This window comes from Stylophora pistillata, chromosome 3, assembly GCF_964205215.1.
Source record: "Stylophora pistillata chromosome 3, jaStyPist1.2, whole genome shotgun sequence".
Classification (NCBI taxonomy): Eukaryota; Metazoa; Cnidaria; class Anthozoa; order Scleractinia; family Pocilloporidae; genus Stylophora; species Stylophora pistillata.
This window is the reverse complement of record NC_142521.1, coordinates 29,415,762-29,436,643: the sequence shown is the minus strand read 5'-3', so window position 1 is coordinate 29,436,643 and position 20,882 is coordinate 29,415,762. Positions and strand designations below refer to the sequence as shown.

At 37.5% G+C, this 20,882-nt stretch overlaps 1 protein-coding gene and 4 long non-coding RNA genes across 5 annotated transcripts; 1 reads left to right on the top strand and 4 right to left on the bottom strand.

Moving 5' to 3' along the window:
• Nucleotides 1-944: 944 nt before the first annotated feature.
• LOC111344024 (uncharacterized) lies at nucleotides 945-2,597 on the bottom strand. The gene is made up of 3 exons (XR_002696125.2): nucleotides 2,583-2,597; nucleotides 1,266-2,067; nucleotides 945-1,136 (listed from the first exon to the last, which is right to left on the bottom strand). It is a non-coding gene; the product is annotated as an uncharacterized LOC111344024 (long non-coding RNA).
• A 1,625-nt stretch (nucleotides 2,598-4,222) lies between these two features.
• Nucleotides 4,223-5,111, bottom strand: LOC148735501 (uncharacterized). Its single transcript, XR_015999335.1, has 2 exons — nucleotides 4,822-5,111; nucleotides 4,223-4,406 (listed from the first exon to the last, which is right to left on the bottom strand). It is a non-coding gene; the product is annotated as an uncharacterized LOC148735501 (long non-coding RNA).
• Nucleotides 5,112-6,657: 1,546 nt separating this feature from the next.
• On the bottom strand, nucleotides 6,658-7,428 carry LOC148735500 (uncharacterized). Its single transcript, XM_088755362.1, has 2 exons — nucleotides 7,093-7,428; nucleotides 6,658-6,861 (listed from the first exon to the last, which is right to left on the bottom strand). The coding sequence occupies exons 1-2, from the start codon at nucleotides 7,321-7,323 to the stop codon at nucleotides 6,763-6,765; spliced, it is 330 nt and encodes a 109-aa protein (XP_088611488.1). The 5' UTR covers nucleotides 7,324-7,428; the 3' UTR covers nucleotides 6,658-6,762.
• Nucleotides 7,429-8,173: 745 nt separating this feature from the next.
• Nucleotides 8,174-9,242, bottom strand: LOC148735499 (uncharacterized). Its single transcript, XR_015999406.1, has 2 exons — nucleotides 8,621-9,242; nucleotides 8,174-8,353 (listed from the first exon to the last, which is right to left on the bottom strand). It is a non-coding gene; the product is annotated as an uncharacterized LOC148735499 (long non-coding RNA).
• Nucleotides 9,243-19,322: 10,080 nt separating this feature from the next.
• LOC148735498 (uncharacterized) lies at nucleotides 19,323-20,582 on the top strand. The gene is made up of 2 exons (XR_015999015.1): nucleotides 19,323-19,628; nucleotides 20,356-20,582. It is a non-coding gene; the product is annotated as an uncharacterized LOC148735498 (long non-coding RNA).
• The last annotated feature ends 300 nt before the right edge of the window (nucleotides 20,583-20,882 follow it).

Here is a 20,882-nt window from a genome sequence, read left to right as displayed (position 1 = left end):
AGCCTCTCAGACAGATAAACCCTGAAGTCCCCTAGGAGTTGGCCACTTGAGTTTCTTTTGTGTGTTTGCTCAATTAACTTTAACTTGATTTTAGTGGCTTTTTGCATTTCTGTCAATGGTGGCCTTTTTCCTTCCTTTGGTTACTCCAAAGTGTTCGTTAAAAGTTTACATAAAATTATAAGAATGACTGCTTTTTGAGATTCCAAAGACCAAGCCAGCATTTCAACACGATCGGCTTTTCGTGAAACAACATGTGGTACTTTCAGTGACCTGAAGGGTGTGCGGCCAGGTTGCTGAGGTTTCTCGAAATTGCTGTACCTATAGTAGGTGTCCATGGTGATGTAAACTCCTTGTAACCGTGCCCGTGAGTCCGTTCGTAAACTTTCTCATCATTTATATGCAAACTTTGTTACAATTACTCGTTTAGGAAAATGGCTCAAAGCGAATTTCAGAGTTGTTTTTGCAACCTAAAACTCACTCGTTGTATCCATCACTCAATCAGTTCACCAATGTTTGTCTTAAGCATGTTCAATTCGAATTCCTGCGCTGGGGCTCAACCGAAAACAGTAGCCCCACGATATATCGCCGACAGATCGTTCCAAATGAAATATCGCTCAAATATCGACGATATGAGTGTAAAACAAAGAGCACCATAGATTCGTGTACCCATTGCATGCCTATTTTTATCAAAGTTAAAGAAAACTTCCAGCGGTTTGGTTAACTTTAGTCTTCAAACGGGCTCAGCTTTCTTAAATGAGGAGATAATAGGTCTGTGGATTAATTACAATACACGCCTGTGTGCTAACAGGATTACATCGAGTAATTTGTACCTTTTTTAGGGCAAAGACCCTTGATTTTTCTTATAGTAAATGACCAACTATATCACAGCAATGAGGTAGAGCTACATGTCAAGAACTCAAACGAAATAAATTCACTAATCATAATCAGTTTTTTCATGAATGATCTTTCTTTATTTAGAAGCTTTTTCATGATCTTAAGTGGTTATTTTATCATAGCTGATTACTTAAAAAGCTTTTTCTGATAGATGGTTTCCTCCTGGGTCAGCCCTCCATTTTCACTCCCGCACAATCCAACTTTCTGGCCGCTTCACAGATACTCCTGGCTTTCACCTCAAACTAAAGAAAAAGAAAAGGAAAGGAATTGTAACGATTTGCCAGAATTTAGGATGCAGATTTATTCTGAGGATCTGCGATGCAAGACGATCTCGAGTTCTACTGCACTTCTTTAGGAGGAAAGATACAAACCTCTGTGGAAGAAAGCTGTCTTCTACCCGTATGGTAACCTCCATTGAAAGCCTCCACCGAATGTTGAACAACACTAATAAGCAACAGCAAGACAGACATTACCAAACACACTTGAATCTTCATGTTTTGCTTCTGTTGGTTTTCACAGGACTGTTACCAAGCTACTAACTGCTTAAAGCCGCTGCACTGTTTCGCTATGAGTGTATGTGCATATATTTAAATGGATTCGTGTCAGTAATCAATCTCCGTCCAATATCAAATTAAACAATTCACGTTAAATAACCATAATTGCCAAAAAGGGTTCCAAGCCATTATCTGCTTGAAAACAACTAACAGTGGTTTAAAGATTTGTGTGAGATTAGTCACTGGAAACTAAAACTTTGAAGTACCATTATATACTAGACGTTTTTCTTTTTCGTATTCCTTTTTTGACACTGTTACTTAAAATACAGAGGTAGTGGAATTTTATGGTCATCATCTTCAACTGGACTTTACTCCGCTCTTTTTAGTCTCATTAGGAAAAGCACACAGTCTCCCGTCCCCTCCCCCTCCCTGTCTGCCCTCAAACATCCTTTAACTGCCGGATGGTAAAGGCCACCTGAAGATTGTGGCTAACTCCGAAAACTCTTAATAAACCTCACGAGGTTATATTCTTAATCGTCCTTTTAGCACTTAAATAAACCATTATATTAGTGCAATCCTTTTGAAAAAACAGTTCATCATCTGGTTCTAAAAGTGGTGATTATAGCTTCCATCATTTGTTCAGCATTCTTCTCCCCGTAATCATATCGTCAATTGTCTTCTAGGGGAAACAACGAGTAAAAACAAAGATTAGATCTTAATGGTATTGCAAGTGTCCGACCCGAGAGGTAACTTGTTACTGACAAGATGTGAATAAATTCCCAACCAAGAGCTCGTTACAAATGGATCCTATAGAAAAAACGCACTACATATCAAAACGAAATCCTACAAAATTCGTTTTGTTGACTGAATGGGCGTTCTAATTAGCGTTACGGTAGTGAATAAATGAGACTTTTCAACCTGGTCTGTGATTAAGTTATCCAACTAATTGACAGCCACTGGTGCTGTAAGGTCTCATCTGGTAAGGGGATTTTCAAATGTCTCGAAAAATTGGCTTTATCAGGAGATTGGACTCCATGCAATTGTTAATGTTTAAAGAAATATCTTTAATGATCACGTCTGATCGCATTCATTATTCTTGTATTTGGATATCTTAAAATGGACGATTAAGAAATATTGTCTGGTGGAAGAGGGAAATTTCAAAAAGAACTTTGCATTTAAATTGACTTCTCAAACCTTTCTAATCATTCCTTCCATTTGATGGCGAAATACCGGATCTTGAACAAAGGCTGCGAGTTCTGGCAAAGCGGCGATGGACTGAAATATCTGGAACATCATTTTTTTATTCGCTTTCACACAACCTCATGTTTCAGCTTCTATGGACAGTGTGAAATTTAACCCTTTACAAAGAAAATAGTTCCAATCCCGAAAAAACTTGATCGACATTATCCCCTTGACATGAAGTTTAATAACCATTACTTTTTCAAAATTTAATGTATACTCGAAAGGGTAAATGTCCGGTCATCTCACCAGCTCACTCATGGTTCTGTATAAATATTATTTAAAGGAGGTGATCTTTTCTTGTTTTCTTTTTAGGTATTTTGGATCGAATGATTTAGGGTGAGGAAAACGTAGACATATGATTAGTCACTGAGTAAAACTCACATGAATACAGAGTTCATAGAGTACGCTACAAGTTTGATATCTAATGCACGTAATGAAGGGAAACTGAATTAGAACATCTGGTCTTTAAAGCATTTATCATAACACTTTGTTAGGCTTTGGAACAAAATTGTAAACAGGGGAAAAAGAAGAATTAGGCATAACTAAAGAAAGAAAACGAAACCAAGAAATAGAAGGCGGGTGAAACCAGAGCGTTCTATTTCAAAACCCTAAGATAAATATCAGAAAATAAACCTGACATGGAAAATGACATTTCATACGTCATATTTCGTCTTCTTCAAGTTTTTTCATATAGTTAGGCTCTCAGCCATCTGCTTGTAATTTCAGATCTTGTCATTTTGCTAATGGTGCTGTTGCTGAGCTTAAACCACATACCCTCTCAACAAAAAGTTGCCTTCGAAAAAACGCTCAAACGTAAGAGTCATAATCGCAAAGCGGAATTTACGAGCTTTGGTTGCTTCTGAAGGATCTGACTGTCCACTCAATCGATAAATGAAATAGTTTGTCCTCCACGGTCGGAAAAAAAAATAACAGTTGTAGATTGTTGCATCATTGTAGATTTTTTATTGTTTGTGTAGAGAAGAATTAAAGACCAGAAAGTTTTCAGCAACTCTTTGTAGGGTAAAGGAGCTTTCGAGAAATCAAAATTTCCATTCCAGAGCCCTATATTGAAGGTGCAATTGGGGTCGGACCAGATTTATCCAGACCAGTTCCTTTAATCATATTAGTGATCCATGGAACGCTTGTTAGTCATGTATCGCAAATTATTGTTCCCGAATCTTTGGGTCGGACCAGATTTATGCAGACCAGTTTCTTTAATCATATTAGTGATCCATGGAAAGCTTGTTAGTCGTGTATCGCAAATTATTGTTCCCGAATCTTTCAGCTTTCTTCTAATAATAATAATAATAATAATAATAATTTTCACCGCTAATCGCCGTCGCAAAGTACAGCAACGACGCAACCTGAGTCTTGCATTATCCGGAAATTTCAGGTTAAGTTTGGTTTAGTCGCCTTCGCAGCCGTTTTAGGCTCGTCACGCAACGCTCCTCCCCAGGTAGAGGGAGGAGCGTTGCGTGACGAGCCTAAAAACGGCTGCGAAGGAGACTAAGTTTGGTTGGGATCATCTAATATATGGCATTAATGCAAAAGGCTACGACTACAAAAACAAAAACAACAACAATGAATTCATCAATCGTCCAATAGGCTTTTTTTATTTAGAAGGGTTTTTGTAATTTCTTGATTTTCCTTTGGTGGTGGATGGTTGTTTAACATAATTCTTTTGTCATGAATATTTTATTATGGGTCGTTTCTCTTCATTCCTGCGCAATTCAACATTCTGGCAGCCTCGCAAAGGTTTCTGGGTGTCATCTCAGCCTAAACAAAGAAAACGGAATCTTAACAAAGAAATAGTCCAAAAGTTTAGGAAATTTTGCTAGCTTGAATGGCAAATGACGAGTTTGAGAATTTCAGACTAAATTTTTCAAAATGCAGCCCTTGACCTTGAAATCTTATTGATTCGAATACGGCGAAACTCGCTCACAAAGTGTTATGAAAGTAATGCCCGGAAAAAAAAAAAAAAAAAGCTTTGCAAATCCTGTGAGCAAGTTCTTTTTGAGTAACAGAGGCTGGTGGGTTTGCCATGACACATCCACATCACCAAATAATTCACTATGTGAAATTCAGGAAAACATTGTGAGAATTAAAGGTTTGTTATTCTTGACAATTGCTAAGAAAAAGATCAGGCCAACGTGAAACATTTCAGTAATTAGATTTTTCCTACTATACTAACCTTTGTCGACAGTTCTCTTCTTCCAGGAGGTAAACCCCCTCCAAAGGCCTCAACCTCGTTTTGAACAAAGGTTGTAAGTATCAGCAAGGCAGCCAAGAACAAAAAGCCTTTGACCTTCATTCTTCTTTTCTTTGCCCAATCAATCTCTTGACCTTTGTTCGCTGACAATCTCACTATTTCCAAACATAGACTCTCTCTGAGACTTTGGCCTTTGGGTCTGGATATATATAGACCTCTACTAGCATTCGTGGGATGTTAGATGAACTCGTGGGTGATAGACGAAGCAGTTTGAGAGAAATACTCCTGAAGAGAGCCATTGTGAAGTTAACTTACTAATTTACCCAGTTCTTTGTTGTTTTAACCATCTATTTGACTGATATCTTAAGAGCACTTAGAGGGACTGACAGCCGGCCCATTTCTACTAAAATTTAGACTAAGTGTGCTGTAAATGTAAATGTATTTTCCGAAAAGGGAAGATAGTTTTAAAATATCAATGACGGCGTCAGTAGGCCGATATGACGCATGTTTGGAGGCGAAGCCGCCAAGGGTCGTGGGATCAGGATTGATTTTCCCTACGCTGTCAGCCAAATGAATTTGCCGATTTGTAATTCCAAGTTCGGCTCATTAGTTTCAGTTCAATCCTCCCTTTGTGCTTTGTAAACCTCAATCCAACTACTTTGCCTCCCAATAGCTGAGAGTTTGAAAAGTTCACTTTCTATTACCCCTATCCTGATCCAAACTTAATCCAATTCCATTTAGGAAAAAGGTATTAAAGTCATCCACATCCAAATAATGAAATTTAAGTTTTTTTAAAATTATGAAAGTATTTAGAATGTCACTCGGTGACGAGTGCATAAATATTTTTAAGTGTATACTCGTCTAGTGCCCACTCTCCTATGTGACCATCCCAATAAGACACGAGTTTACCAAAATTACCTCGTACAAATCTTTTTTGTCCGACAACAATCCTCAATACTGTACTTGGAAAGACTCGGAGCAACAACGATACACCCATCAAAAGGGTCGAAATGCTAAATCACAATGGAGTTTGTGTTCACCCAAGGAACAGTTGAGTCTCAAGGTGGTTACCAAGCGAAGACCAAGCGTGATAGCCCCTGAAGCCCTCAAGAGAACAACATTAATGGGATGTTGTCACACTAAACGATATGTGGTTAAATCACTTTTACTAGAGGGGTTCATAAAGCAAAATGACCGAAGCCGGAAAATTGGTTTAAAAGGTCCTTAAAAATTTTAGTTAATACACGAAAGTCATGTTTTAATGTTTATCGTTTAAGTCGAGCTCCCATAATTGACAGGGGTACAAACAAAATAGATTCATGGCATTTAAAATATCGTGGAACCCACTTTGGCTACTTGAGGGATACCACTTGAAAAATCGGGTATCACAATACTAGCTCCAATTTAATTTTTTACTTTTTCCTTTCTTGTGTATTTTCTCTAAAGCAGCTGAAATCGGCAGACATTAAACTGTTCACCCAATCAAGACATGGCTTCGTGTATCTTCCTGTGCTTGAAGTTGTGTTATTCTTTTTATCATAAGGTTTGATTGGCTCCCTGAGAAATTCTACCTTGCTTGATTTGCCTTTAAATTTGTGATTATTTCGGTTGCGGTTTCATAACAACAGGTCAATGCATGGCAATGCATTCAACAGGGCCATGTAAGAGTGATTTCATCAAACAGGCCCTTATACTAATGAATCCGGTTATATAAAAGGTTATTTCAATGGAGACCACGAGTGTTAGTCATTGGTGAAAATATATCGTAAGACCGAGCTACAGCCGTAAGTAGTAGAGAGAAAACGAAACACACTAAAATATCATGATAAGGTTGTTTTTCCTTAGACATTTATTCAGAATGTTTCAGCAATGTGTTTACATGTATTGTCTTTCGTTATTATTGCTTTCTTAGCAAGCGTTTTCTCATTTCTCTAATTTTTCATGCGACAGTCGCTCCACCTTCATTCCAGCACAACCCAGGCTCCTAGCTGCTTCACAGACACTCCTGGCTCTCACCTCAAACTGGTGAAAAACAATGAAGATGAAAAACCCAGAAAAGGCAAATAAAGGCTAACAGATAGCAAATATGGTTAAGGATGGGGAAGATTATATACTAACTGGGGAGTTGAGTAACATAGACTAGATTTTTATGAAACGATGAACAAAAAAGCAGGACTTAAATCCTTACACGAATAGGTCAGGCAAGTGAAAAAAAATCATCAATGAAAACAATTTCAAGTGAAGTAAACTGACCTTTGACGACAACTGTCTTCGTCCAGGAGGACAATGACCGCAGAAAGCCACAACCTTATCTTGAACAAAGGTAGTAAACAGCAAAAGGGCAGTGATCGACAAAAATGCCTGGACCTTCATTTCCTTTGTAACGATGTCTTCAATGTGTTTGCTCTCAGGCCCACCAGTGCAAAGATACAACCTTTGGCAAAATGTGGGTTTTATACAACTCTGCTGGCAATTAGTAGCCATGTGAAGGATATTAAATTAAACACTTCACGAAAAAAATCGCCTGAAGAAGCCATTGTCTACCTTGATTAACTTTTGACCTATTTATGCTCATTTACTTGACCAAACTTTAAAGGGCACTTGGAAGAGTGAATTGACTGGTCACGAATCCTTTCGAACAGGCATCGCCTTTACGCAAGCATCGTGAAGCTCTAACTTCTCGATCCAAATCGATGAGCTAAATCACGTTAGAGTTTGTATTCACTCAAGGAACAAGGAGTCTCAATATGGTTACCAAGCAAAGCCAAGGCATATTAACCCCAGTAAGTCCAGAGAAGATCAATTTTGTCCAAGTAAAGGACATATGTGGTTTAATCATTTGTTTTCAAGGTGCGCATACAGCAAAATGAAAGTAGTGAAAGGTTCCTAAAATTTTAGTGAAGTTTGAAATGCACAAAAGCAACGCCTACGTAATAGGCGGGGGTAAAAAAACATGGACCAACATGAAACCCAGTTTGGATATTTTAAAGCTTCTTAACCCAAAGCTGTTCACTGCACTCAATCGCATCATGGCCGCATGCGTTTGTCGCGTTTTAGGTAGTTTTCTTTTTTTCATGAATTGCAATGGCTTCTATCTAGTCTGATGGTCTTTGAGATTAATTAGTCTTTTTTTAACAACACTCAATCTGATTGCTCCTGAAAAGGTATACAGAAGGCTAGGGTAGGTGTCATTTCAAAAAACAGGCGGGTATGCTGGTGAATCAGGTCATATTCAAGATGTTGATCATGTAGTCAAATGACATATCTCAAGACTGAGCTACAACAGCAAGAAGCAGAAACAAAACAAAAACAGTAAATATCACGATAAACTCGATTCACTTTCCTGGTTCATTTATTTAAAGGTTTTCGTAAAACGTTTAATTTATTTTACGATTGCTTGTTTCTGAACGGGCGTGTTATCACTTCAAATTCTGATATCTCAGTCGTTCGTCTTCATTCCAGCACAATTTAAGCTCCTGGCCGCTTCACAGATACTCCTTGGTGTCGCCTCAAACTAGAAGAGAAAATTTAAGAAAGTTCCAGCTTTAATCAAAGAAATGAAAGGCCCCCAAATGTAAAGTAAAATTTAACAAACAACGAGGTTGGCAAAGGATAATGAATACAAATAAAAAATCGACGAGTTAAAGCAACACAGGCTAAATTTTTCTAATTGAATCAACAAAAGAAACCAGGACTTAAATCTCCACACGCTCATGAATAGGTCGGGGAAGAAATTAAAAAATTTCTTCCATGGAATTTCTTCCATCTGAAGTGAACAAACCTCTGACGATAATTGCCTTCGTCCAGGAGGGAAATAAGTGCCAAAAGCCTCCACCTCATCTTCAACAAAGGACGCCAACAGCAGAAGGGCTGTGATGAACAAAAATTCCTGAATCTTCATTTCCTTTTTGAACGCGTTTACTCTTAAGCCCACGACTGCCAAGTATATGATCTTTGGAAAACTGTAGATTTTTATAATCCTCTGCCAGAAATTAGTAGTCATGTGAAGAATGTTAAGTGAAACACTTCAGTCATGACAAAAAACGCCTGAAGAAGCTATTGTCCACCTTTATGGATCTATTTTTTTCTTTTCTTTTTTTCTTTTTTCGCATAAGATTTACAAGTTCACTTGACCGAACTTTAAAGGGTACTGGAAGAAGAAATGTGAAATGAAAATAAATTTATTCGTCTCGTCTGTTTGTAATCCAGGTTTTGCCATAAGTTAAAGCAAGAGGCATACCACTTTGTTAGTGGGTAGATGGAGAGGGTATGTCTCTGGAGTTCAATTACATCTGTTCCACTTGCATAATCCTAAAGAAGTCAACCACTCTACAACCGATCTTGATCAAGTTTTCAACCGTTTCATCATCTGCACTGTTTTTAAAAACAGTTAAACCCTGAGCCTTCTACATCTTACAAAACAAAATTAAAAATATGCTAAATATTTCGGTATCTATGCTGTCGACGGTCTGGCATGCTGCGGGTTATTGATGGCGTCAAATTGAAATATTTTTTTTAACCGAGAAGGAATGTCAGTGGTTAACTTTCTCATAGGTGGAAAACTGCATTAACCACTTCAGTCATACTTACAGGGTGTGGGATTTTAAATGACCACGCTCACTTAAGGAGAGTGCCTTTGCCTTGAAAGGAAATGTCAATGAGTACACAAACACTTTATTCTCTTCCAATTGAACTTATGTCATTGGTCAGCAATATTCATGTTCTTCTTTTATCTTTGATTTACCTCAATACGCAAGATGAGATCTTTAGTGTATGTACATTAAAACCATTTCTAAAATCGAAGAAAGCTATTTTTTTAGGCGGACTTTGACGAATATCATATAGTCTTAGAGAAATTAATATGATCCAACTCCTATTTTAAATTATTTCAACAAGAGAACTATTAAACAAGAAACAAAATATTTCCTACATAATACATGTATGAGATGATTAAATCTTAAAAGAAATTTCCATATTCATGTCAATTTACCACTCGTTCGAGAATTTTCTTAGGGTAAAAGGCCTATCTTTTCTACGTTGACTTAAGTTTCTGCCAGAATAGTAGGAAAATACAATCATTTTGGCGAACAATTACTGAGTTTAATTCCTTAATATAGTATATGACATGGTGTGAAATGATAATAAATAACGAAAGATGAAATGTGACGTCATTAGCACAGGTTTCAGACCATAAAGCCTGGTTTTCAGTAGAAGTACAAGCACAAGCACGAACGCAAGCATAACAGCTCTTATTTCACCATGAAAACGGCCTCGACCCGAGCGTAAATACAAGCGCAAAGATAAAACAATTTTCCTATTCCCTGTGCTTATGCTTGTGCTTACGTTCGCGTATTCCGAGTGAAAACAAAATGCCGCACAAGCACAAGAAAATCTACTACATTTGGCTGTCTCTGACTTATTATAGCACTCGCCCCAGTTTCCCCTACGTTTAAGCACTTCGACAAAATGGCGAAGGTCGTCGCTGTATACTTGGATAAAACGTTTTCCGTGATTGTTCGCAACTGTCGAGTCTTGTATGACAAGGGATGTAAAGATTTCAAAGAAAAAAACAAATAATTACAAGCTTGGACTTCAGTTCGCAGGGGAAAATCACCTTGGCTTCTCCTTTCTTCAAAAATTTCCCTAACCCAAACAGCTTTTTGTTCACTTCCTATTTTGTAACCGTTTTGCTTTTTTTAAAGAAGCAACAGAACTCGACGCTTTAAAGTGTCTGCAGCCATATTGGCCGAGTCGAGTTCAACGAACCCTTGTAACCAGTAAACATGTTGTGCTATGATACTTGTTCTTATTTTCAGGTGTTGACCCGACTATACCTTACCTATCCGTTGCCAATTTTTGCTTATAAAAGGCATCTCTTTTCGATTCGCAAACAAAAATGCCTAGCAATAGTTCTGGTTTTTGTAATAGGCAGTTTCCTATGACCATTCTTCAGTTCGTAATTGAACAAAATGCAAAAAAAAATTTGCAATTAATTTGGTGCAATATTTCTCCTTAATCATACCATATCAGGTTCCATTTACCACCTGTCTTTAATGATTCCATTGCTGTGTTCCTGTTTTTAAAGTAGCGCACTATAGGCAATAACTAAAACCCTCAATTCGATCTTACGAAAAATTCTATATACCTGATCCATGAAATACTCTTTTACACGCGACTGCAGTGATCATCATGTTTATTTTTTTCCTCGGAATAAAAAATGAAAGAAGTCAGAGCCGTTCAGTTCAGGTGACCGTAATTAATATGACATTACTGACATTGCTTGTCCTCTTACAAGTCCTCGCCAAAAGAGAACACTTAAAGTCATAAAAAAATTAGATCCTTACACTGCAAGCCTATGTGTATAAGAGCTAAATACAGAGAAAGAGGAAATAGTTTTAGAATTAACTTCTGTGGTAATTCTGGCAATTTTCCTGTGAGTAACAATTATGACTGATGATTTTGGTAATTAAGATTCGATGAAGTGAAGTCAGGCTGGCCCATTATGCGATTCTTGTGAGGCAGTCACAAGCACAAGCTAGCAAGTTTCCCTCCCTTCTTTATCTCCTGCATCAGACCTAAAACGTGCCAGGAGGAGCACCACTCGAAAACTAAACCGGTCTGAGCCGACTCTCCTAACTCCGTCAATCTACTTACATGTTATAACTATGTTTACACAGATGGCGAAACATTTGAGGGTCGCTGGGACTTATTCCAAGAGTGAGGAGGGGGAACTGAGAAAACTTTATTGTGAGGCTGTTCGTGTTTCTGTACTTTTCTTATAATGACTAGCAGTAGCAGCAGTGGGTTCTTGATCTTAGTTAGCTAGGCCTATACCTGAATTCCAGACGGGGTATCGGAAGTTTACTCTTTTAGGCAGTGCTTTTTTCTATGCAGGTTTTTTAGGTTTCTCTTTACTCTCTTTTTTTTTCTTTTTTAAATTGTTACTTGTTTCTATTTTTCTTCAGGTGTCCAGTGTAGAGTGGTTTTCGCGATAGAAGCTAATACCTGATAGTAATAAACATTATTTAAATGGGGTGGCACTGAATTGTTGAAATAACTAAAGAAAATGTGTTCCTCTACATAAAATCACAAGAGTAATAAGATACTACGCGTAGAGCGTATTTGAAAAGTTAAGAACAAATGATAAATTGAATATTTAAGAATGAAATGTCTATCAACCGTCTGAATATCAAACTATAAATAAAATGTCTAAACAGGATACCAGGTATACGAGACGTACATAAAAATTAAGGGCTAATGATAAATTAAATGTTAGAGAATAAAATGTTGCAGTTTCTCCTGCATGTTAAAAAGTTGTTTCTACAATTATTCTTAAAAGATTCTATCGATCTGGAATTCCTAAGTTTCTGGCTAAAGATGTTCCAGAGTTGGGAAGTAGTAACTTTGAACGTCCTACGGTCTTCGGTCCCTCGATTAAATCTCGAGCAAATTAAATAAAATTACATATGGCATCACCCTATCTTGTAGCACGAATAATATGTTGCTGAATGTTGGGTTTTAAAGATTCTTTGATACATAAGGAAACTTCACCATCTATTCTATTTTGACTTCTTCACAAAAAGGAAACACTACACACTATTAGAAAGCTTAACAATTGACGCCTGATCATCAGCGTCTGAGATTACCTTGGCTGCTCTTGTCTATAGCTGAAAAACACAGCCTAGATTCTCCTTAACACAGCTAGTCCAGACTGTGCTAATATAGAGCAGAACAGATCTTATCATAGCTCAATTGGTAGAGTGCTGGACTGTCTTGCTGGAGGTTGAGGGTTGGAGCCACAGACCAGACCAACACTCAGGGTCTTAAAATAACTGAGGCGAATGTGCTACCTTTCTATTATATGAAGAAATGGATAGACATTCTAGTCTTCTCGAATAAGGGCGAAAAACTTAAAGGGAACGTAGCTCCCGGAGTCATGGTCTGGCCTGTTTACTGAAGTTGGGGGCATCTGTTGAATTGGTCTTCACAAAAAAAATGTAAACTGCTGCAAGCAGTCTGTTAAGTCCCCCGCAAAACATTGTAATGTATCCCAATATTAATTTGCGCAATATAAATATTGAATTATTATTACTATTATTAATCATAGGGTTATAAAACAATAGTCTTTGTCTCGTGGGCAAGTGAGAGTGTATCTTTTTCAATATCCCAATTCCCCGAGACAGCAGCTATTCATAAATTTTCTTTACATGGGAATTAATGAGATTTCAGGGTCAATTTCAAGACCTTATGGTCTAAAACTGGGGATGCGTTTCAGTTTAGTTCTATAAGCATTAAGATCCTTACCGTCATTGATCTTTGAGGGGAGCTTGGTAGTGATGAGTGGAGCCTTAGTCTTCCCTCGCTGATTGGTAGAGCGCTGCACTAGTATCGCAGAGGTCAGTGGTTCGAATCCCGTACAGGCCTGAAATTTTTTTCAGGTCTGATTTTCACTATTGCTCAAATAGTGCTTTACTGCGAAGGATCGTTCTCATATAATTAACTTAGAAGTTACTTGAAGTTTTGTCTTCTGTCAAAGACTGAGAGGGTAAAAAATTAGCATAGGTTCGTTTTCATAGTTTACTGGCTCTGTCAATTAATTCTGTGATCTACTTGTATTTTAGATTTTATCATAGGTTTTTTAATTTTGTGACGGTTCTTCTATTTTTATAATTAAGTATTTATTTTTACTTATTGATATATATTTTTGTATTAGTACTATTATATGTATAGTATGAGGGCCACATGTTTATTAGCCTTTTCGCTATTAAGTGCTACCCTCTTTACGAAAACGTTTACTTTTTTACTTACTCACTTTCTTACTTACTTAATTATTTACTTATTTACTTGCTCACTCCCTCACTCACTCACTCACTCCCTCACCCCGGAGTGCCAGCTTTGCACTCTGGGATTTTTCAATCCTTGAATCGATGAAGGAGATTACTATGAGGGAAAGGAGACGGGGAATCAAAAGTCAGGGGCTTCGATAAAAGCCGCCGTTTGTAGGTTTAGCAAGAGTCGAACGCAAACGACAATTTTAAGCTCGAGTATTTCAATGGCTGCAAGCAGGCAGAGTGTGATAAAATGAGACAACAGCACAAACACTGACTTCCTAAAACTTTGTTTGTTAGCTTCGCCCTGACAAGTTAATGAGCTCGGGCAATAATCCCTGCGGTGGAAAAACATGAAATGAGATTGACTTTGAATGAAAAAACTACAGTCAGAGAGTGATTACATTTTCGGCGATTCAGTCAGACTAAATTGCTATGCAATGAATTCATATGATATAATCGAAGACTACCTGAATAAAAGTTTCCGAAGGGAGAGAATTTAAAGAAAGATATTCAGTTTGCAAGCTTTTCACACAACTGTTCAGTGTAGGCCTAGATACAAAAATTCCCCAAAAATGGCTTAACAATCCATAGGAAATACTCCAAATAATGTCTATAAATCTAACTTGCATCTCTAAAAATCTCAAAGTTTTTTCTTAAAATCCCGATTTTTCTATAATAATAATGACAATGCTTTATTAGACTCTCCAAGTACTGGCTTTTCAGAGTTCAATTACAACGGATAAAAATTAACATAAATATATCTATAAAGGTCGCATTAAATGTGTCTGGCTGGAAAGAGTCTCGTTGACTTTAGCTTTTCGCTGGAAGAAAGACAAAAAAGATTATTCGGGTTCTTTCGGCAATCATTCTGTTATATTTTAGAAAAAAATAAAGATGTTATTCACCAATATATATATATATAAAGTGTGACTTGATTTTCGTAGAACAGTGCTCAATACATAGAAGTAGAGCGAAGTATATATTGTGGGAGGAAAAAGACAAGTAAACTACAAGTTCATCCCCTTGAACTTGGATGAACTTGTAGTTTACTTGTCTTTTTCCTCCCACAATATATATATATATATGTTATTTACCAGACCGGAGGTCCTTATTGGGAGAAACTGTACCAGAGGCCTTGGATACCGCCCGAGGCTGTAGGCGACAGAGGGCACTGTTTTTCGCAATACGGACCGACCTATATTGATGAATAAAATCTTTATTTTTTTCTAACATATAACAAAATGATTGCCGAAAGAACCCAAATAATCTTTTTTGTCTTTCTTCCACCGAAAAGCTGAACTCAACGAGACTCTTTCCAGTTAGTCACATTTAATGCGACCTTTATTCAACGAATTTTTTCGGTTTCTGTTGTGAAATATGTATTTTTATTTATATTCATTTTTTCCTCCATTTCAACAAATTAAAATCTAATGAATAATTACAAGAAAGATAAAAAGATGAAGAGGGGCATAATATAGCAAGCTAATTAGATGCCCTTTACGTTATATTACATTTTTTTTGTTAAATTAAAAAGAAGAAGTACAAATATAAGATACAAAATTAGAGAGGAAGTAGGAATCACGCCTTAAGCAACAAATGAGTAAATAAAACATGGTCTGAGGATGACATTAATGAGTACTGAGAAAGGTAACGATCATCCCAAAATCATCCCAAATGAGATCCTCGGCTCTCCAGACGTTGTTCTGAAGGTCATGTTTCTTCTGAAGCACCTTGAATCTTTCAGGACGGTAAATAAATTGACAAATTATCGCCCTCGGCTTGTCGGCGATGATTAGGCCTAAGCGATGTGCACTTTCTATCTTCGGCTCCATATTAAGTTGCTAAGCTGAAATATCTCCGATATTCTGACGGAAATCCTACCCAGAAGACTCCGGGATATTGGGGAACCTCAGGTTGTATTCACGCGAATAACGCTCGATGGACAGAAGTCGCTAGTGCTTCGCTCCAATTTGTAGGGCTTGATTTTAAATAGTACTTTCAATTTCTTCGATTTTGTAGTTGGCCATCATGGAGTTCGCCCTTGACTTCTTCGTAGTTCTGGTTGATTTTTGTGAGTCTTGCTGAGATGTCGTTCAAGGGCGACTCGTTAAGTTGGACTTTTGCTTTCAAGGTGGCTACATCGTGAAGAATCCTGTCTTCACCTTCGCTCAATTCTTCGAGCGATCTTTGACAAATGATGCTTTGGTGTCGTCTGTGTCGGGAGAATTTTTTTATTTTTCTCTCTTGTTAGACATATTAACACTTAAACACTGACATGTAATAACTAACGAAGTTAGAAGATTAACCAAAAATGAAAAAATACAAGTTTTAGACTCTTTTACTAAGAGCTTCAGAATTTGTGGCCATCTTGACCGATGCCCGCTGACCAAAAATATTTGGTGAAATTTTGTGAAATTTACGGTAGAGATGTCCAAACTCAAGGGACTTGAAAAGAATAGGCAAAAGTATATTTGGAAGAACTCAAACTTCGCTCAACGTTTCACAAACGACCGAATTGTGTTGAAGAATTCAGATATTAATGAATGAGAGTCACATTGATTAACGTAATTGTTAACTGCAACTACCTCTCGTTTTAACTTTCTGAGTTACTTTTTGTAATGAATTATTAGATAACAAATTGTTTTAGGCCGCATTTCAATCTTTTTAAAAACAAATTTAGTACCCCAAAATTTGGAGACTGCTCTGTAGGCAAAAGACCGCTAACCTGCTACTGTTCTGCACGGTGGGGTGTGGAGTTTAATTTGTCTTTCTTGTGTTCCTAGTGTTGACTTGAGTTCTCCTAAACACTTTTTTTTTTAATAATCACGTAATTTGCGAATTAATTAAGACCGGTTCCCGTGGTTAAATTGCATGGAAGAACCTTCGAACTGATTCAAATGATAATGTATTTATTACACAATGTTAGTGGCTCGTCAGCTTCGTCTCGTTACATAATTTTCTTTCCATATCAAACTCACGGGGTACAAATAGTCTCTCACTGAATTTCGTGACCACGCCCACTTCATCAACCCACTCAAATCGAGTGCGATTTTTGGATGTTATATCATCTTGCCGACTCTCTGTATAAAAAGTTAACAATGTACCACCGAAATATTGAACTATAATATCATGGCTTTCCATTTTGAGTATTTTCGTACTACAAAGTAAAGTTTTTCCCTCGTCATTTTCACCTTTTCCCGAGCGGGTCCGTCAAAATTGAGAAGGCGTTCGTGGTCAAAACAAGACCGAGCAAGGAGTTTTGGGCGATTTCTCTCTTACGCAAGCGCAAATTGAAAATATATCACCAAAATCAAAGAGAGGAACAAATTTCCTTTGTTTTGATATGTAAATTGTCGAACAAGGAGCAGATTGAACCTTGTCAAATGGCTAGTCAAAACAGCCACACCTTCCTCCTTTTGCTCGTTTCCTGTTTTATAAGCGTGAAAGCAGTGGAAGAAGAATCGGGTAGCTCGGAAAGCGCTTCACCATCGTTTACTTACGAGATAAACAAGTAAGATTTGTAGAGTTATTTTCCGAAAGAGTCGGATTAAATACATTTTTTTCAGGTTAGATTGCTGTTTTTACCCTAAACGTCGTCCAATAAATTTTTGTTGCAGCCTACTAATCTATACAGTTTCGAAGGAAAATATTCAGATGCTTCACCGTTCCCGAAGGGGGTTCTGTCCTGGTGTACCGGTTCACAAGGGAATTACCATTGTTCTTTCTTTGTTTAGGAGTTATCGGTTAGCTATTTTTGCTGAGCCTGAGGAGAATAGTAGTATTAGTTTATTACTCAAGTCAGTATCTGAGTAGCTAAATTCTTATTTCATTATCTAAAAACAGAAATAGCACGGTAATCATTTTTAAAATAAGTTCTTCGTGGAGCGGAGAATATTTAAAGATGTGACATAATCATCGACCAGCCGGCAGTCACGTATTTCAAATATCACCTGACCAATTACAGTAATTCTGAATTTTCCTGCGTGGGTTTCATTTACACAAAAACCGTTCGTTACTCTCGTCTTGCCAACTACAGCCAAATCAATTGTTAGCATCAATACCACATGGACTCTTTGACCTTTTACTGCTTCCTCTGGGAAAAACTGCCAAACATCCATGCGTATCTATGAAACACTCGCTTGCTTTGTTCAGGGATTTTAATACCCAGCAAAGACAACAAAACCACATTTTCAAAACTGAAAAAAAAGGAAATCCAATCTTGCTACTTTTAATGTTAAAAGAACCATTTGGTTTTCATTTTCAAGCGAAGCCAGGCTCAGGATCCTTAGTGCTACCATTGAAGTGACACGTGCTATTTCAATTGATCCTTTTAAGTGCTCCACTTTTGTGTTTCGAGTGACCTTAAGCTCGTACATGCAACACGCTAAAATAAATTACTGATGGATTGATTAAATGTTTGACAGAGTATTTCTCTTTCAGGGATCAGTCTCTTTCGCTTTGTTACAGCAAAAGATGTGCCGTCAAACTTTGATGCAGTTGTACCAGGAAAAGGTCACAAGTTTAGCGGTAATTTTAAATATTAAAAATTTGAGAGCGTTCTCAGATGAAAACTATAGCTTCAAAGGTCAAAGCAAAAAAATTTTTTTTTTCTGTGCTTCATCAGGAAGTAGCAAGGCAATTTCATTTCACACGTTTCTTCCTTGAACACTTTTGGATCCTTCGGGCAAGATTTTATTTCAAGAGTTACACAATAGATGAATATGCCGAACTTGTTTTAAGAGGTTATACATTTTTAAAATGACAGAATTCTTAGCGACTATTGTCTTACGTCAATGTGTAAGCATAAGTGTTTGAAGAAGTTCCTCGAAGGGAAAGTGGTTCTGCATCTTAAAAACTGATTCTGTGACATTCGATATCTGTCAAAAAAAGGAGCAAGTTGTTGATTCTTCCTGTAATGTGGTGCCACAAGGAAGAGGATTTCAAAAAAAAAATTAAATATGTGGGCTTTCGAGAGTCCGCGTAACGATCGCCTAGCTTTTGTGTATGCCACTGAACGAGGCATCGTAGAATTTTCTGAGTCCAGAGAGCTTTAGCACGGATCTTAAAGCACGTTAGGCCAAACTGATTGATTTTGTACATCACACTTGAGGTTGTAAAGGAAATGAAAAGATTATTCAACGAGCAGATGTATTCATTACCAAAAAGCACCCATTCTGAAAAAATAAGTTTCCAAAACGATCAATGCATGAAGGTTCATCTTTTTTAAAAGAGTGCATGATTACAGTCAAAAATTAGCCTTACTCACGGCTCTGAGAAGTATAAGGTCTTATCACGATGAAATTAAAAAAAAAATTCTCAATGAGGTAATTGGGTGCAAGTCAGTCCAGAATTCTGTTCACAATTAAAAGTTCTTCGCGATATAGACCTGATTCAAAGGCGGCTTCTCAAACGTAGGGAACAAAGGAATAGATCTGATGAAAAGAATGTAGAATATTACCTTTACTGATTCAGATTCAGCGAACATATTATGTGACAGTTATCGAATGTAACTTGACAACCTCTGTCCTGAAACTCAGTGCACATGTGGTAAGGTTTTCACATGCTAAGCACCTGTTATTTTACGCTAATGTTTGTATTGTTATGGTAAGATGCATGTGAAACTCACCTCTTGTGTTACTTGCGAGTAAACGTATCAAGTCATCCAGTTCTCAAGAGGATAATGGTCTTTCCTTGTTTCGGTTAAGATGAGATACCTCTTGGGAGCGCTTATAAAAGTCGCCTGTGTCCCTTGCAGATCACCAGAAGATCTTCCTCTGGACAAGGTAGCGACTTACGACTGTAGAAGTAGAACCTCTCTTCCCCGGCAGAACTTTTGAAATGAAGTTCCAAGCTTTCGTGCTAGTCACCGCTTTATTGGTCTTTTCCTCCCTTCTTCAGAACTGTGAAGGAATAGGGATTTTTCCACCTGGGAATGGAAAACGAGCGGTTCAAAGAAACGTAAGTATTTACCCGTAAATAGAATATTTTAATGAATAAAAAATGAGCGAATTTGATGAAATATACCATACAACTTTTGAATTCTAACCCTTACGGTAAAGGCACCGAAATGAACATCCCGAGTCGAAACGTTTGGGAAGAGGGGCGACGAGGGGCAAAAATAGAACTCAGTTTCACGCATCAGCTTTGAAGGGATCTCATGGCGGGAAATTGAGTTCGTCGAATTATTTCCTCCCCATAATTTCAACTTTCTATAGCAATTCCAAGTAGATACATACAGTAATATGTAGACCTCTAGTAATAGTACTAAGGTAGAGCGGTTCCTGAAAATTGCAAATCTATGGCGATCGCAGGGCCTGTGAAACTAAATAAGGTTTCAAACCTTACGAATTGTTTCAAGGTGGAAATGGAAGATGTCAATTCCATCCTCTACAATGTAATTGTGCTGTTGTCCACTGTCAATTGGAAAAACTAACAGTCCACTTTTTTTTCCTTTCGGGGGGGGGGGGGAGGAAGGGGTTGAACGAATCTCTAGAGTATCATCGAAACATAAATTTCTCTTCATAAACTTTTCACTCTTTCAAGCTGGTCTTACTCACTAAGGAAGTTGTCATGGCTCTTTTGAGTTTCGAGAGTGGAACTTCCAGGGAGTAAGGGATAACTTTTCGTGATCAAGCGAAACATAACTGTCCTTAGAGAGCAGCGTTATTTCTGTTTGTTCCCGTAGGTTCAAGTGGTGGCACGGAGTATTTGTGAGGCGGCAAGAAACTTGAACTGCGATGGGATGAATCTTGATGGCTGACTCAACAAGAAAACTCTCTCAAAGCGCAAGACATTCCACTAACATAAATACTCGATGTGAACATAACTCAGCAGCAGAACATGTATGTTAAAAAGGAAAGTAAATTCATTGAATAAGGGAGCTGCATGAATAAAAAAAACAAATTATCCAGAGATTTGTGTTTGGTTCAAACTGTTAACGCAACACTCTCGCGATAAATGCTCGGAAGATCCCCCTCAATTTGACTTTCAACTTAAGCCGCTTACGAAGTAAAAAAAGTTCTAGCGATGAAAAGAATTGAGAACCTTTAACAACAGCTCCATAACTCAATGGAACCAGAGACTTGCTATTCGTGAGACTAAAAACATTTTATCCGTAGAAATTACAGAGAAAAGCAACTGAGAAAATCTATCAAATGATCATTGGAAAGGAGCGAACGGGCAAAATGCTGTATTCGGTTCTACTCTTTTCTG

Coding starts and splice junctions, on each gene's coding strand:
- LOC148735500 (XM_088755362.1), bottom strand. CDS start 7,323: ATGGCTACTAATTGCCAGCAGAGTTGTATAAAACCCACATTTTGCCAA. Junction 6,862..7,092: donor GAAGACAGTTGTCGTCAAAG/GTCAGTTTACTT, acceptor GTTTTTCACCAG/TTTGAGGTGAGAGCCAGGAG.